General features: G+C 50.1%; 1 protein-coding gene across 1 annotated transcript in view; it reads right to left on the bottom strand.

The window, feature by feature from the left end:
* TSPAN3 (tetraspanin 3) overlaps positions 1-12,177 on the bottom strand; it is an 18,225-nt gene extending 6,048 nt beyond the window's left edge. Inside the window, exons 1-5 of the mRNA XM_015410372.1 lie at positions 12,127-12,177; positions 8,331-8,522; positions 4,379-4,453; positions 2,320-2,421; positions 1,366-1,560 (exon numbers count right to left, since the gene is read on the bottom strand). Of these exons, the coding sequence (XP_015265858.1) occupies positions 1,366-1,560; positions 2,320-2,421; positions 4,379-4,453; positions 8,331-8,522; positions 12,127-12,177 (615 nt within the window). The remainder of the gene's footprint in view (positions 1-1,365; positions 1,561-2,319; positions 2,422-4,378; positions 4,454-8,330; positions 8,523-12,126) is intronic.
* Between the last annotated feature and the right edge of the window lie 3,464 nt (positions 12,178-15,641).

Below are 15,641 nucleotides of genomic sequence, written 5' to 3'. Positions count from 1 at the left end.
TAAGCCGTGGAGTCTTGTGAGCAAAAATTCTACTTTGTGAGCTACCGGCATTAAAGATGTGAGCGAGCCATTTGGCTGCTGCATAAATTAAGTCTGCCCTGGAGCCACCCTCCCTGAGCTGAGACAAAAATGTGTGAGCCGGAGGCTAAAAAACGGTGAGCTAGCTCACACTAACTCAACTTAGAGGGAACACTGGGCTAGATGGCTCAGGCCAGCCCGATCTCATCAGATCTCAGAAGCTAAGCAGGGTCAGCCCTGGTTTGTACTTGGAAGGGAGACCACCAAGGAATACCAGGGCCGTGACGCCGAGGCAGGCAAGGGCAACCAACCTCTCAGAGTCTCTTGCTTTGAAACCCCTATGGCAGTTGAAAACCCTATGGCAGTGTTCCCTGTAAGCTGAGTTAGTGTGAGCTAGCTCACAGTTTTCTAGCCTCCAGCTCACAGATTTTTGTGTTAGCTCAGGAAGGATGGCTCCAGAGCAAACTAATCTGTGCAGCAGCCAAACTGCTCACTCGCAACTTTAATGCCAGTAGCTCACAAAGTAGAATTTTTGCTCACAAGACCACACAGCTTAGAGGGAACATTGCCCTACGGGGTTTGCCACAAGTCACCTGCGACCTGACAAGGCTTTCCACCACCACCGTTACATTCCAAAGTCGTTCACAAAACCTGGAGGCTCTCAAATAATTTGTGCCTGGATTCCAGTCAATGCTCCCTCTGAGCTGTGGAGTCCTGTGAGCAAAAATCCCATTTTGTGAGCGGATGGGATTAAAGTTGTGAGCGAGCGATTTGGCTGCTGCATGGATTAGTTTGCTCCAGAGTCCTCCTTCCTGAGCAGAGACAAAAAAATGTGCGAGCTGGAGGCTAATAAAACTGTGAGCTAAGCTCACACTAACTCAGCTTAGAGGGAACACTGGTTCCAATTAAACAGCGGACCTCGGGTAAGGCAAATGCCGGCGAGCATTTACTTGAATCGGAAATGTGTGGGTCAGAGAAATGAATAACAGGGAAGAAGAAGAAGAAGAAGAGATTGGATTTGTACCCCGCCCTTCACTACCCAAGGGAGTCTCAGAGCGGCTTACAAACTCCTTCCCCTTCCCCTCCCCACAACAGACACCCTGTGAGGTAGGCGGGGCTGAGAGAGCTCTTTCAAGGACTGCTCTTGAGATAACAGCTTGGCGATAACTTGTGACTGACCTAAGGTCACGCCAGCAGCTGCACATGGAGGAGGGGGGAATCAAACCCGGTTCTCCCAGATTAGAGTCCGCGCACTTAGCCACGACACCAAACTGGCTCACGAAACCTGGGTTCAAATCCTCACGGAGCCCGGTGAACGGCCTGCCCTGCCTCATTTCCTTAGCCTACACTCTGGGTGCGTAAAAAGTCGGAAGTCGGAAAGGAGCCGACCTCGCCGTAAAGGTCCGCGGGGTGAGCCAGGCTCCCCGTGCAGTTGATGACGCTGGCTTTGCAGCAGCTCAAGGGCACGCTGTTGTTCTTCGTCTCTCTGAACCAGTTTGTCGTCTTCCAGTCTGTGTAGTCATGGATCCCGCAGCAGTGCAGCTGTTTAAAAAAACAAAACAAAACAAAACCACAAAAAGGTCACGTTCGGCATTGTGAAAACCTAAACCGGTCGTCCCCGCCGCCCACCGGTGCAACTCAGCCGCTGCGACAGCCGGGGAGATTTCGGGGACCGGCTACGGCATCACTACCATTGCACCACCCTCGGGCTGACCCTTCTCCTCCTCCGACTGCCCGTGCTTGAAGAGAGCAGTGAGTGCCCCCCCACCGACTACCCCCTCCTCTGCTGCTTCCCCAAAAGGAGAGACAGGATTGAAGGACAGAAGAGAAGCCGATGTTGGATCAGGCCAATGGCCCCTCCAGTCCAACACTCTGTGTCACACAGTGGCCAAAACCCAGAGGCCATTAGGAGGTCCACCAGCAGGGCCAGAACTCCAGAAGCCCTCCCACTGTCGCCCCCCCAAGCACCAAGAAGACAGAGCATCACTGCCCCAGACATAAGAACATACAAGAGGCCATGTTGGATCATGCCAGAGGCCCCTCCAGTCCAACACTCTGTGTCACACAGTGGCCAAAACTCAGGTGCCATCAGGAGGTCCAGCAGCGGGGCCAGAACTCCAGAAGCCCTCCCACTGTGGCCCCCCCAAGCACCAGGAATACAGAGCATCACTGCCCCAGAAATAAGACATAAGAACACAAGAGAAGCCTGGGAACGGAAGAGCACTGCCTCATAGCGTTTAGCAGACCGCCGGGACTTTGGTGTCAGAACCGTACGGGTGGCGGAACGGCACCTGTCCTCACCTGTCTCTGCACGTAGTCGATGGCGCGGCTAGCGGCGTCTGGGTTCGTCCCATTGTACGCATCATACACTTTCGTGATACTGTGATTGACTTCATCTTCCACCTGGAGAGAGAAGAAAACCAAAACACATTCATTTGGACCTGTTTAACTTGATCGACGTGTACACGCGGTGAAGAAAAAAATGCCAACTAATGTAGGACAGGGAAGAAACTGTTTCCAGGGTCAGATCTGGGTTTCCAAAATACAAAAGAGAACAGAGGAAAGGGCAGGTACAGCCATTAGAAGAAGAAGAGAAGAAAAGATTGGATTTATACCCCGCCCTTCACTACCCGAAGGAGTCTCAGAGCGGCTCACAATCTCATTTTTATTCCCCTCTCCACAACAGACACCCTGTGAGAGAGCTCTCTTGAGGACTGCTCCTGAGAGAACAGCTCCGAAATAACTTGTGACTGACCCAGGGTCACACCACCAGCTGCATGCGGCAGAGCAGGGAATCAAACCCGGATCTCCCAGATAAGAGTCCACACTCTTAACCACTACACCAAACTGGCTCACGCTTGCTCTGCCTCTTAAAGCAGCCTGACATTCAGGCCAGCATATTTCGGGTTGAGTTTTGTGTCCCCCTTTCGTCTCCATTCTATCTGGTATCTACAACACCGAGCTTCAGGTCCCAGGATAATTAAATTTCATATCCCCCACTGAATGACCTCAAATGGCCAATTGCCACTGTCTCAGGAAACTGCATGGGTGTTGCCTTTTAAAGAAACTACAATAAAGGGGTTGTCACCTTTGTTTTGGATAGTTTCACATCAGCTGGGTGAAATGTCTCAGACTCTGGGTAGGGGAGCGACACGAATCTAAGGCAAGTATTGCAGGCATGCCGCATAGACTGAGACGATTTAGCTGGGCTGGGACCCAGAAAAGAACGGGTGGGGGCCAAGAGATATTCATGACACCCTAACAGGCAACAAATGAACCTCCATGTTCAAAGGCAGCCAACCTCTGAATCCCAGGAGGCAATATCAGGGGAAGGTCGCGGCCTCTCTGCCCTCTTGTTGGCCCTACAGAGGAACTGGTTGGCCACTGGGTGAGACAGGATGCTGGACTAGATGGACCACTGGTCTGATCCAGCAGGGCTCTTCATATGTTCTAATGAAGGCCTTGGCCTCTATGCCCTGTTGCTGGCCCTCCAGAGGAACTGGTTGGCCGCTGTGTGAGGCAGGATGCTGGAATAGATGGACCACTGGTCTGATCCAGCAGGGCTCTTCTGACATTCTTATGAAGGCCTCAACCTCTCTGCCCTGTTGTTGGCCCTCCAGAGGAACTGGTTGGCCACTGTGTAAGACAGGAGGCTGGACTAGGTGGATCACTGGTCTGATCCAGCAGGGCTCTTCTAATGTTTTTATGAAGGCCTCGGCCTCTCTGCCCTGTTGTTGGCCCTCCAGAGGAACTGGTTGGCCCCTGTGGGAGACAGGAGGCTGGACTAGATGGACCCTCACTGGTCTGATCCAGCAGAGCTGTTTTAATGCTCTTATGAAGGCCTCGGCCTCTGTGCCCTGTTGTTGGCCCTCCAGAGGAACTGGCTGGCCGCTGTGTGAGACAGGATGCTGGACGAGACGGACCTCTAGTCTCATCCAGCGGGGCTCTTCTGATATTCTAATGACACATATTTTTAAAATAAATCTGTATATCATCAAACTCATTTAAGCTCTTTGAAACCAACAAAAAATGAGGAGGAGAGGGAAGAGGAGAGCTATTTGAGCTTTCACCAAAAGAGGTCCTCCCACGCCAAGAAAAAGAACAGCTTTAAAAATAGTCAGCAGGTTTCAAGGAGTAATCTATCACCCGCCGGTGACCCCCGCTACTCCTTCCTGGCTCTTTATCTCTTTAAAGATTTCTAATTACTTCCCTCTGCAACTGAGCCGCTTTATTTTTACTCCTGTAATTCCAGTCCCACAGCCCTCTCTGATTTCCCGCGCCTCCATGTACAAGTTTACGAAACCCGGAGCAGCTCTTCGCAGATCGCGTCTGAAATGTTTGGGAAGAGAGACCGATTTACCTTCGCTCTGTAGATGTAGCCCAAGACCACGACCACCACTTCTGTGACAAAGACCAGCAAGAGGATGATCACAAACTGCAGGTATAAAGGGAAAAGGTCATCGTTTTAAAGGCAGTCAGGGAATGTGAAGATTTGATGTAAATACAACTGTTCTGCTTATCGGTTATGCCGGGACAAACAAATAACGATCATCGGGTAACCCGGAACCGATGCTCCCTCTAAGCCAGGGGTGTCAAACAGTGTTCCTTCTAAGCTGTGGAGTCTTGTGAGCAAAAATTCTACTTTGTGAGCCACTGGCATCACAGTTGTGAGCGAGCCATTTGGCTATTGCATAAATTAGTTTGCTCTGGAGCCATCCTTCCTGAGCGAAGACAAAAATGTGTAAGCCGGAGGCTACAAAACCGTGAGCTAGCTCGCACTAACTCAGCTTAGAGGGAACACTGGTGTTAAACATGTGGACCAGGGGCTGGATCAGGCCCCCGGAGGGCTTCTATCAGGCCCGCAGTGGAACTGGCTGTCTTATGCGTCTTCTTCCAGTTCTGCTGCTGGTGCGTCATCATAGGTTTGCAGCTTACAGATACACACCCGAACAGCATACTCAAAATTGCAACAGCACAAACATTTTGATGCAATAACCCAGAGCGAGAGATGTCAGTTATCAGACACTGTTAAATAAACAAAATATTGCAAGAGTGCTAATGTTTTAAGCATGTTTCTATTTTAAGTTAAAAAAAAAACTTTGTGTTTGTGTCCTTTATAAAGTTTATACATCCGCTACCTGGCATTATATTTTATGACACAGATGGCCCGGCCCAACAAGGTCCGGCCCTCATAACAAATGAGTTTGACACTCCTGCTCTAAGCTGTGGAGTCTTGTGAGCAAAAATTCTGTGAGCTACCGGCATTAAAGCTGTGAGCGAGTGATTTGGCTACTGCATAAATGAGTTTGCTCTGGAGCCCTCCTTCCCGAGCCGAGACAAACAATGTGTGAGCCGGAGGCTAAGAAACTGAGCTAGCTCACACTAACTCAGCTTAGAGGGAACACTGCCCGGAACATACTTTGGGGAACGTGAAGATTTGTTATAAATATAACTGTTTACTGGTTACGCCAGGATAATCTAATAAAGAACTTTGGGTAACACAGAACAGACAATCCCAGCACGTTACAGTATTTTATCTAGCAGTAATTTGAGTATATGAGGCCCCCGATTCTTAAAGAGATCAAAAGACCTGGTCAAGAGTCAAGCTCTGTTCTACAGGGGCAGTTCCATGGCAAACTCAAGTTACGCTGGGACAACGGTAATAAAATATTTTACCGGGCCCATTGTTTGCACCAAATGATTCTATTGTATACGCTTAACCGAAGTGTATCTCTGACCCTTCGAAGCGGGAGCTCATGTTACAGGAGACGTTATTTCACCATCTCAAATACCAACCCAGCCGTGCTTAGCTGTGTTGTAAGCATTCACACACACACACACCCCGCCCCGCCTTTTAGATCTTGAGGAAGAGAGTTCAGGGAAAGTTTGATCATCAAATCTTAACATGCTACAGAAATGGCAAAAAGAAGGTTGTGCTCATGACGTGGAGGTAACTTCAAGATGGGGGTCTGCTTCACGTCAGCCGGACTGGGTTGGTCTGGGGACCGCTGCCCACGCAAGAGTGCCACTTTATCTCATATCTGGAGGGAAATGATGCCAGCCTCAAAAGAGAGAAAGAACGGCCAGCGTCTGAAAGCGTTAAAACCAAGCGTCCCTAATCCGGCAAAACAAGGACGTCGGGTTGCCGCAGGTCTTCAGGAGTTGAGAAGAAAGAAGAGAATAAGAAGAGATTGGGAGTCTCAGAGCGGCTTACAAACTCCTTCCCCTCCCCGCAACAGACACCTTGTGAGGGAGGCGGGGCTGAGAGAGCTCTTTTGAGGACTGCTCTTTCGAGAACAGCTCTGACAGAACTGTGGCTTGCCCGAGGTCATCCAGCAGCTGCAAGTGGAGGAGTGGGGAATCAAACCCGGTTCTCCCAGATTAGAGTCCGTATACTTAACCACTACACCAGATTGAAGTGATACCAAGCTCCAGCTCAGAGGAGGTACAGAGATGCCAAGCGCCTTTTCACGGTCTTAACCACAGCAAGGAAACACCGCCTCTTGTACATTCTGTCCGACTGCATGTCGCAAGAAACCCTTGTTTACTTGCCGAGAGACGACAGCATGCAAGACTGGCTGGAGAGAAAAAGGCTTTATGCTTTTCTGCCCACCCAAGTTTTACCCCACCCCATCCTCCAGTGTGCTGCGGTGGTTAAGAGAGGCGGACTCTAATCTGGGTTTGGGTTTGATTTCCTGCTTCTCCCCATGAAGCCAGCTGGGTGCCCTTGGGCCAGTCACCGTTCTCTCGGGACTCTCTCAGCCCCACCTGCCTCACAAGGCGCCTCTTTTGGGGAGAGGAAGGGAAGGCGACTGTCAGCCGCTTTGAGACACATGAGGCCTGCTGGGTGACCTTGGGCCAGTCACCGTTCTCTTGGGACTGTCTCAGCCCCACCTGCCTCACAAGGTGCCTCTTGTGGGGGGAGGAAGGGAAAGGCGATTGTCAGCCGCTTTGAGACGCATGAGGCCTGCTGGGTGACCTTGGGCCAGTCACCGTTCTCTCCAGAAGCCCTCCCACTGTTGCCCCCCCAGCGCCAAGAATACAGAGCATCCCTTGCCCCAGACCGAGAGTTCCTATCTATACCTTCTGGCTAATAGCCACTGATCGATCTCTGCTCCATGTGTTTATCCAATTCCCTCTTGAAGCCGTCCGTGCTTGTAGCCGCCGCCACCTCCTGTGGCCATTTGGAATGATGCGCAGCACGATGCGCCACTTTATCACCAGGTAAAGGGAAGGATAGCCCAGGCCTGACCTGGATAGCCCAGGCAAGCCCGATCGCGTCAGATCTCGGAACCTAGGCAGGGTCGACTCTGGCAAGTCCCTGGATGGGAGATCTCCTTGGAATACCAGAGTCGGGAGGGTGGGGGCAGGCTTTATTCAGCCACCTCTCTGAATATCCTCCGGCCCCCCAGTAGGGGTCAGTCACCAGAGGTCGCCATGACTTCCAGGTGCACACATGGACACACACTTTTTTTTAAAAGGGAAGGGTAGCTCCGGCTAGCCTGGTCTTGTCAGATCTCGGAAGCTAAGCCTGGTCGGCCCCGGTTAGTATCTGGACGGTAACAGGTGGAGGCAGGCCGTGGCAAACCACCTCTGAACATCTCTTGCCTCGAAAACCCTACAGGGTGACCATGTGCAGGCCTGTAGCCATGGTGGTGGTGGTGGTGGGGCTTTGGAGGGCTCTGCCCCCTTTCTTAAAGGCACAGCCGCACAAGCATTTCTCCTGTAAAGGCTTTATCCAATCATATGAAAACAGTTTTTAAAAGGCGTGTGCTCCTTTAAGCGGAGTTGGGGTGCTGTAGTGGACTAATTCCTGCACTGAGCCAAGGGGGTTGGATTAGGTGACCTCTAGGATCCCTTCTAACTCGGTGTCAAGAAACTGGTCCTCCTTTAAGAGAGTTTTTCTGCCTAGGTGACCTCTAGGATCCCTTCTAACTCGGTGTCAAGAAACTGGTCCTCCTTTAAGAGAGTTTTTCTGCCTAAGTGTGAGCTTTCTGAACTATAAAAGTCCTCACCCCCACCTGCCGGCTTGTTCTCAGAATTGTCACTTAGGCTGGCAGAAGTGATTAACTTGCAGCAGCTGAGAACTGTCATCTAGAGTGGTTCACAGCTTGCAATTTAGAGATCTATCCTGGTCGCAGCTTCCTGTTGACTCAGTGGCTTTTCTTTCTGCACGGAGAACTTCAGCCGCACCAGAAAAAAAAAATGCTCCAAGAGCCACAACATCCCGGCTACGGGCCTGACCACGCATCGGTCGCAACATGAGGGCAAAAAAGGCGGGGAGGTCCTTCCAAATGGCGGCGCCCACTTACTGTGGCCAGCCCGCAGCGGCTCTCTCGGATGGTGGCGCAGCAGCCGATGAGACCGATGATGAAGAGGAGCGTGCCCACCGCTATGATAACCACAGCAGGGATGAGCGTGTAGACATCTTCGAAGAAGTGGTCGTAGTCGTCGTACGTGATGAAGACGTAGGCGCCCACGTAGCACAGGATGCCCGCTGCCGCCTGTTGGGGCAAAACCGGAATCAGAGCTCTGCCACACGACGGCAAGTTTCTTTCAGGTCCCCGTACAATACCGATTACCCTACTCTGGTTTCTGAGTTCGCACTCAGCACTTGCATTGAACCTTGTATAACGTGTGAATGCTAGAGTTAGCACGGATCACCCGTCTGGTGCTATAAACTGTGTTGGGCTCGTGGATTTGCAAATCCACGAGCCCAACACAGTTTATAGCACCGGACGGGTGATCCGTGCTAACTCTAGCATTCACACGTTATACAAGGTTCAATGCAAGTGCTGAGTGCGAACTCAGAAACCAGAGTAGGGTAATCGGTATTGTACGGGGACCTGAAAGAAACTTGCCGTCGTGTGGCAGAGCTCTGATTCCGGTTTTGCCCCAACAGGCGGCAGCGGGCATCCTGTGCTACGTGGGCGCCTACGTCTCCAAGCAGAGGCTCTACCACTGAGCCAGGGTCTCAGGTCAAGGTCTTTCCCATGACCTCCTGCCTGGTCCTTTTAGCTGGAGATGCCGGGGATTGAACCTGGGGCCTTCTGCATGCCACGCAGATGCTCTACCACTGAGCCAGGGTCTCAGGTCAAGGTCTTTCCCATGACCTCCTGCCTGGTCCTTTTAGCTGGAGATGCCGGGGATTGAACCTGGGGCCTTCTGCATGCCACGCAGATGCTCTACCACTGAGCCAGGGTCTCAGGTCAAGGTCTTTCCCATGACCTCCTGCCTGGTCCTTTTAGCTGGAGATGCCGGGGATTGAACCTGGGGCCTTCTGCATGCCACGCAGATGCTCTACCACTGAGCCAGGGTCTCAGGTCAAGGTCTTTTCCATCACTTCCTGCCTGGTCCTTTTAACCGGAGATGCCAGGGATTGAACCTGGGACCTTCTACATGCCAAGCAGAGGCTCTACCACTGAGCCAGGGTCTCAGGTCAAGGTCTTTCCCATCACTTCCTGCCTGGTCCTTTTAACTGGAGACGCTGGGGATAGAACCTGGGACCTTCTACATGCCAAGAAGATGCTCTGTCACTGAGCCCCTCCCCTTAATGTCAACATGGGGATGTTACTGAACGCCACAAATTACATATTCCTGCTAAAACCTCTGAGGCCACAAAAGTTAACCAAAGTTATTTATAACAAAGTTACTTATAACTGAGAGCTAGTTTGGTGTAGTGGTTAGAAGCGCAGTCTGGGAGAACCGGGTTTGGTTCACCACTCCTCCACATGCACCACATGCAGCTGCTGATGTGACCTTGGGTCGGTCACGAGTTCTCTCAGAGCTGTTCTCTCTAGAGCAGTTCTCGTGAGAGCTCTCTCGGCCCCGCCTACCTCACGGGGTGTCTGTTGTGGGGAGCGGAAAGGAAAGGGATTGTAAGCCGCATTGAGAATCCTTAGGGTAGTGAAGGGTGGTGTATAAATTCAATCTCTTCTCCTCTTCTTCTACTGATAACATTTTTCACCCTGACAACCAACAAGCCTATATATTCTACTAGAGGCAAGATGTATCACTTGAGTAGCTGGCACCTCTTAGAAACAGAGGGAAAATACTAAGTTAACTGTTGTACGCAGGGCTTCATTTGTAGAAAAAGCCCAGCAGGAACTCATTAGCCTATTGGGCCACACCCCTGACAGCACAGCTCATTAGCACATTAGGCCGCCCCCCCATGTTACCAGAAGTGTGGTCATCCAGCCACACCCACCTTTTGCTTCTTATTCTGTTTACCTTGTTTGTTGTCAAAACCCAGGGCTTTTTTTGTAGCAGGAACTCCTTTGCATGTTAGGCCACACCCCCTAATGTAGCCAATCCTAATGAGTGCCTGCTGTTGGGTGTGGCCTATTATGCTAACGAGTTCCTGCTGGGCATGGCCAACTTGGAAGCCAGCCAGAACTCCGTTCCTGTGCGTTCCTGCCCCAAAAATAGCCCTGGTTGTACGTTACAGCTTCACCCAACAGTAATGTCCCAACTGAGAACTGAATGATGCAAACTATTCTACGTTTGGAACAAGTAATTTGACCCCCCAAAGCAACCTAGGGCAAGGCAGGTGTGTGTATGGGGGTCAACTGACAGCCCTGATAGAAAATTGCACTTTTGCCAGGAGGGGAGAAGGCAGGTACATGGTTTGGATGTGCGTTGCCCTGAGCATACTAACAAAAAGGTGGAAAGAGAGATCTAATCAATATTCCTTTTTTTCTTTTGCCCTGCTTAAAAGCGGCCCAGGGGGAAAGGATTAGAGCTACATTTGAAAGCCAAATTACACCCCAGGAACTCCAAGGCAAGGGAATTCAAGCATCAAGAGCCGGGGAAAAGAAACTTTATTTATTGTGTCCGCCCTGAACACACGCTTTATGAAAGCAATTCATCTTCATGCCCGCTGAGGTGATTTCTTAGGAGTGCTTGTTTTGGACTGCCCTGGTGGGTCATTAGCAAATGATATTCAGCTCCTGCCCCCAAGCGTCATATTGCACGGAAGCAATGCTCCCTCTAAGCTGTGGAGTCTTGTGAGCAAAAATTCTACTTGGCCAGCTACTGGAATTAAAGTTGTGAGCGGGCGGTTTGGCCGCTGCATAAATCAGTTTGCCCTGGAGCCCTCCTTCCTGAGCCGAGACAGAAATGTGTGAGCCGGAGGCTAGAAAACTGTGAGCTAGCTCACACTAACTCAGCTTAGAGGGAACACCGCACAGAAGTCGGGAGACCCTCTCCGTTTTGCCTAGATGGAGCAAGACCTACGCAAGTCAGTGGGATCAACTACAAGCATGTTTTAATGGGATGTTTGCGTCTTTCCAACTGTTGCCGACTGCACTGGGTTACTCTCACCACAGAGAATGTTATTCACATCACCACTATGTGCAGGGGTCATTTTGTAGAAAAAGATGTGCAGGAGCTCATTAGCACAACTCATTTGCATAGGCCACACACTCCTGTTCCCTCCCTTGCACTGCACTAGTTGCTTTGCGGGCCGCATGACAGCCCTGGACAGGCCGGTTCTGGCCCCCGGGCCTTACGTTTGACACCCCCCTGCTCTAGGCCAAACTGGGGGAGCGAATGAAAGGAGTTGTGCTTTCAGGCTGATTCAGCTGAGGTCATGTACCCAGCCTCCCACAGATGGTCAGGTGCTGTGGGATCGTACACAGACAATACCTTGCACGGTCGAGAACAAATTCACCTACCCATAAACAGTTCAAGAACAGGTATGCCAAATTCTGAACAACAACAACAACAAAAAGTGAACATAGGTCAAAAAACCCCCAGAGAATGGTCCTTCTCAAATGCCACAGGCATCAGGTTTGAGATTCGGGAACACAAAAGATGAGATGCACCCCTCTAAGCTGTGGAGTCTTGCGAGCAACGATTCTACTTTGTGGGCGACTGGCATTAAAGTTGTGAGCCGGCGATTCGGCTACTTGCATAAATCAGTTTGCTCTGGATACATCCCTTCCGGACATAAGACAAAAAAATGTGTGCGCCGGAGGCTAAGAAACTGTGAGCTAGCTCACGCTGGCTCAGCTTAGAGGGAACACTGCCTCTGGGTATGTTTTCCTCATGTGTGCCACGACTCCACCACCTTCTAGCCTCTCCCGCAAGACAACCGGCAGTCCCTACATCACAGACTCTGCCAAGGCATTCAAATCCCAAGCGTCGCAGTAACCGCATGTTTCCAAGTGTCAAATTCACTGCATTGAGACTGCATCTTGCTGCAGCACTGGTTCGGAAAACAAGCACAGGACGTGTCAGTAAGGACCTCTGGGTGTGCGCATGCATGCTACGGTCAGAAGTCGATCTCGGCTCCCGGCTCCTCCCAGGACCCCCTCAGCGTAGGAAACTAGACGAACAGGAAGCGGATTTTAAACCTCAACACAGCTTGAGAGGCCAAAACAAGAACCCGGTCCTAAAATAATCAGGACCCGTTTGGCACAAGCGCTGTAATCTTATTCTCCGGCAGCGTGAATTTGAGCTTGACGCTGCTTAAGTATGTGCTACTGCACACAGGCAACTGCACCCAGTGGTACTCGGTTGTTTACGGCAATTAGTACACCATAATGTCATTAGTGTGTCTCAGGCAGTGTGTTTCCTGTCTGGCAAAGAAATCCTCCCTAAAGCTTTGGGGCGAACATATGCTTTCCGCTCGCCCGGTCCTAAGCGTGCATATCCACAAACAAGCTTATAACGGGGCACGTGAGAATTCAGCTCACAAAAACTTGCCCGGATAAAAATGTGTTACATGTTCTTCCTAAAAGTTTCTAGGAGGCGTTCCGCTCGAGACTCTCATGAGGACTGGGGGGGACAACACACAAAACTATCAGGGCGCTACGAGAAAATCCCTTGCAATGAGAGCTTTATCCGTGTAGACGCAAGCAGGGCTTTTTTCTGGGGGAATGCGCCGGAACGGAGTTGCACTGGAACGGAGTTGCGGAACCTCAAACTGAGAGCCAGTTTGGTGTAGTGGTTAAGTGTGCGGACTCTAATCTGGGAGAACCGGGTTTGAGTCCACACTCCTCCACATGCACCTGCTGGATGACCTTGGGCAAGCCATAGTTCTAACAAGAGCTGTCCTTGAAAGGGCAGTTCTTGAAAGAGCTCTCTCAGCCCCACCTACCTCCCAGGGTGTCTGTTGTGGGGAGGGGAAGGGAAAGGAGTTTGTAAGCCGCTCTGAGACTCCTTTGGGTAGTGAAGAGTGGGGTATAAATCCAATCTTTTCTTCTTCAAATGATCCACAAAGTTACTCAGAAAAAATTATTAGGAACTGTGGTCTATACTCCCGCGTATAGTTTGTTGAAACGAAAATCCTGCTACGGGGGGAAAATCCCGTCATTTAATGTGTTATGTTAATACTTAACGCTCTGCTTCAGTTCTGCTTTTAGACTTTTGGTTGGTTCTACCCGAATTCCTATTCACGTTGCTTACTGAACATCCCGTCCTGCTGCTGCTACTGACTCATTCTGTGTCATCCACTTTGAGTCCAAGTGAGAAAGGTGGACTATTAATAACATACATAAATAAATAAAAATGGATCTGAAGGGAGCCGAGAGCATTCAATAGGCCCACATCCAATGCTCCCTCTACGTTGAGGAGTCTTGTGAGCAAAAATTCTACTTTGTGTGCTACTGGCATTAAAAGTTGTGAGCGAGAGATTTGACTGCTGCACAAATTAGTTTGCTCTGGAGCCCTCCTTCCAGAGCGAAGTCGGAAAACGTTTGAGCCAGAGGCTAAGAAACTGTGAGCTAGCTCACACTGACTCAGCTTAGAGGGAACACTGCCCATGTCATGTATGGCCTTAAAGGGAACTGGTTGGCGCCGCGGGGACCAGGAATAGCCTGGCAGCTATTGCGGCAAGCCAGCTGTGCCCTGCAGTGGCACAATCCTATTCACAGGAGGAAATACCCCCCTTAAGCTGTGTGTGCGGGGGTCATATACATGCAGCAGAGCGGATGATACTACTGCAGACCAGAGGTGGGGATCACATTTCTTAATGCGCCATGCATGGAGGGGGGTGGGGAAATTAAGCTGATGGGCAGTAGGTTCAGGACGGACAAAAGGAGATACCTCTTTACACGGAGAGTGATCAAAATGTGGAACTGGCTGCCAGAGGATGCCGTGATGGCCACAGGAATAAACAGCTTTTGAAAGAGGACTGGATAGACTCATGGAGGAGAGGTCTATCAATGGCTCCTAGCCATGGTGACGGAGGAGAACCCCCACATTCAGAGGCACTAAGCCTCTGAATCTCAGAGCCAGGTGGCAACATCAGGGAAAGGCCATGGTCTCTGTGCCCTGTTGCTGGCCCTCCGGAGGAACTGGCTGGCCACTGCGTGAGACAGGAGGTTGGACTAGATGGACTATTGGTCTGATCCAGCTTCCGATGTTCTTAAAAAAGAGAATTCCACAGAAGTAGAGGAAAACAGCGTGCGAAGGAAGAGGGGCTGAGAAGAACCTCATTTCCTGGTACATCAATGTTTTATTTCCATGGCCTTTATTTATTTATTTATTTATTTGATTTACAACTTGCCCTCTCTCCGCCAGGGCAGGCTCAGGGTAGGAGCGTTCAAAAGTTGCTTCCTCCTCCTCCCACATTGGTACTGCTCCCTGCCACCATGGGCACAAATGGGAGTTTTCATTAATCAATTAGAACTCAATTCCAGTGGCACCTTTAAGACCCACAGAGTTTTATTCAAGGTATGAATGAGCTGTCGTGCGCACACACACTTCCTCAGATACACTGAAATGGAAGTTACCAGTCCATACATATAGGTAGAGGATGAGCAGCAAGTAACATACAGTGTAATGAAGACATTTTAACAGATGCAAGGATCAAACAGGAATAACAAGCTTAGTTTATATGGTCACCATTTGTTTGGATTTAATTACCTGGGAGAAAACATAGTGAAACAAATAAAAAATCTCAGAATTGGAGACTGATGTGTAAATGTGCCCTTCTTAATTGTGGGATGCTGAGAGTGATTAACCGAGACCCTGTTGTTACACTCTATCTAATAGCATCCTTTTCTTTAAGGCTGGGTAATTCGTTGTGCAGTATTGTCTCCTCTGTTCCCAGACCAGAGAAAGACATTCCAATCTACCATTCCGAATTACGTTCCACTATCCATTGCATGGCAATTAATTAATGTTATTGAAACAATTTTTAATGCCGTCTTTCCACCTGGTCGGGGTCCACAAAGTAGAAAACATTAAAAACATCAAATCAAAAACTTTTCTTAGGCATTTGCACAAATAACTTCAAGACATCTGAACAATTAAAAACATTAAAATTATAAAAGTAATTCCATAAAAACACCCAAACCCCACCAGAACCAAGGAGAAAGGCCAATCACCCTTAACAAGAAAGTCTCCACCAAGTGGTGGAAGTCACTGATAGAGGGAGGAAGATATATCGACCTGGGGAGGGAGTTACAAAGTGTTGGGGCCACGCACGAGAAGGCCCTGTCTTGGGTTAACATCCATCTAGCCTCAGATCGTGTGGGCAACAGAAGGAGGGCCTCTGAAGATGACCAGAGCTCGCAAATTTCAGTTCACGGAGACAGCCACAGAGGTCTCTTCATTTTACACAGCCACATTATCGGGCACACACCCACCATAACTGGTCAAAGCAATCCAGGTGG

This window comes from Gekko japonicus, unplaced genomic scaffold (genome assembly GCF_001447785.1).
Source record: "Gekko japonicus isolate JY-2015 unplaced genomic scaffold, Gekko_japonicus_V1.1 scaffold1765, whole genome shotgun sequence".
Taxonomy (NCBI): Eukaryota; Metazoa; Chordata; class Lepidosauria; order Squamata; family Gekkonidae; genus Gekko; species Gekko japonicus.
This window is presented reverse-complemented; position numbering and strand designations above follow the sequence as displayed.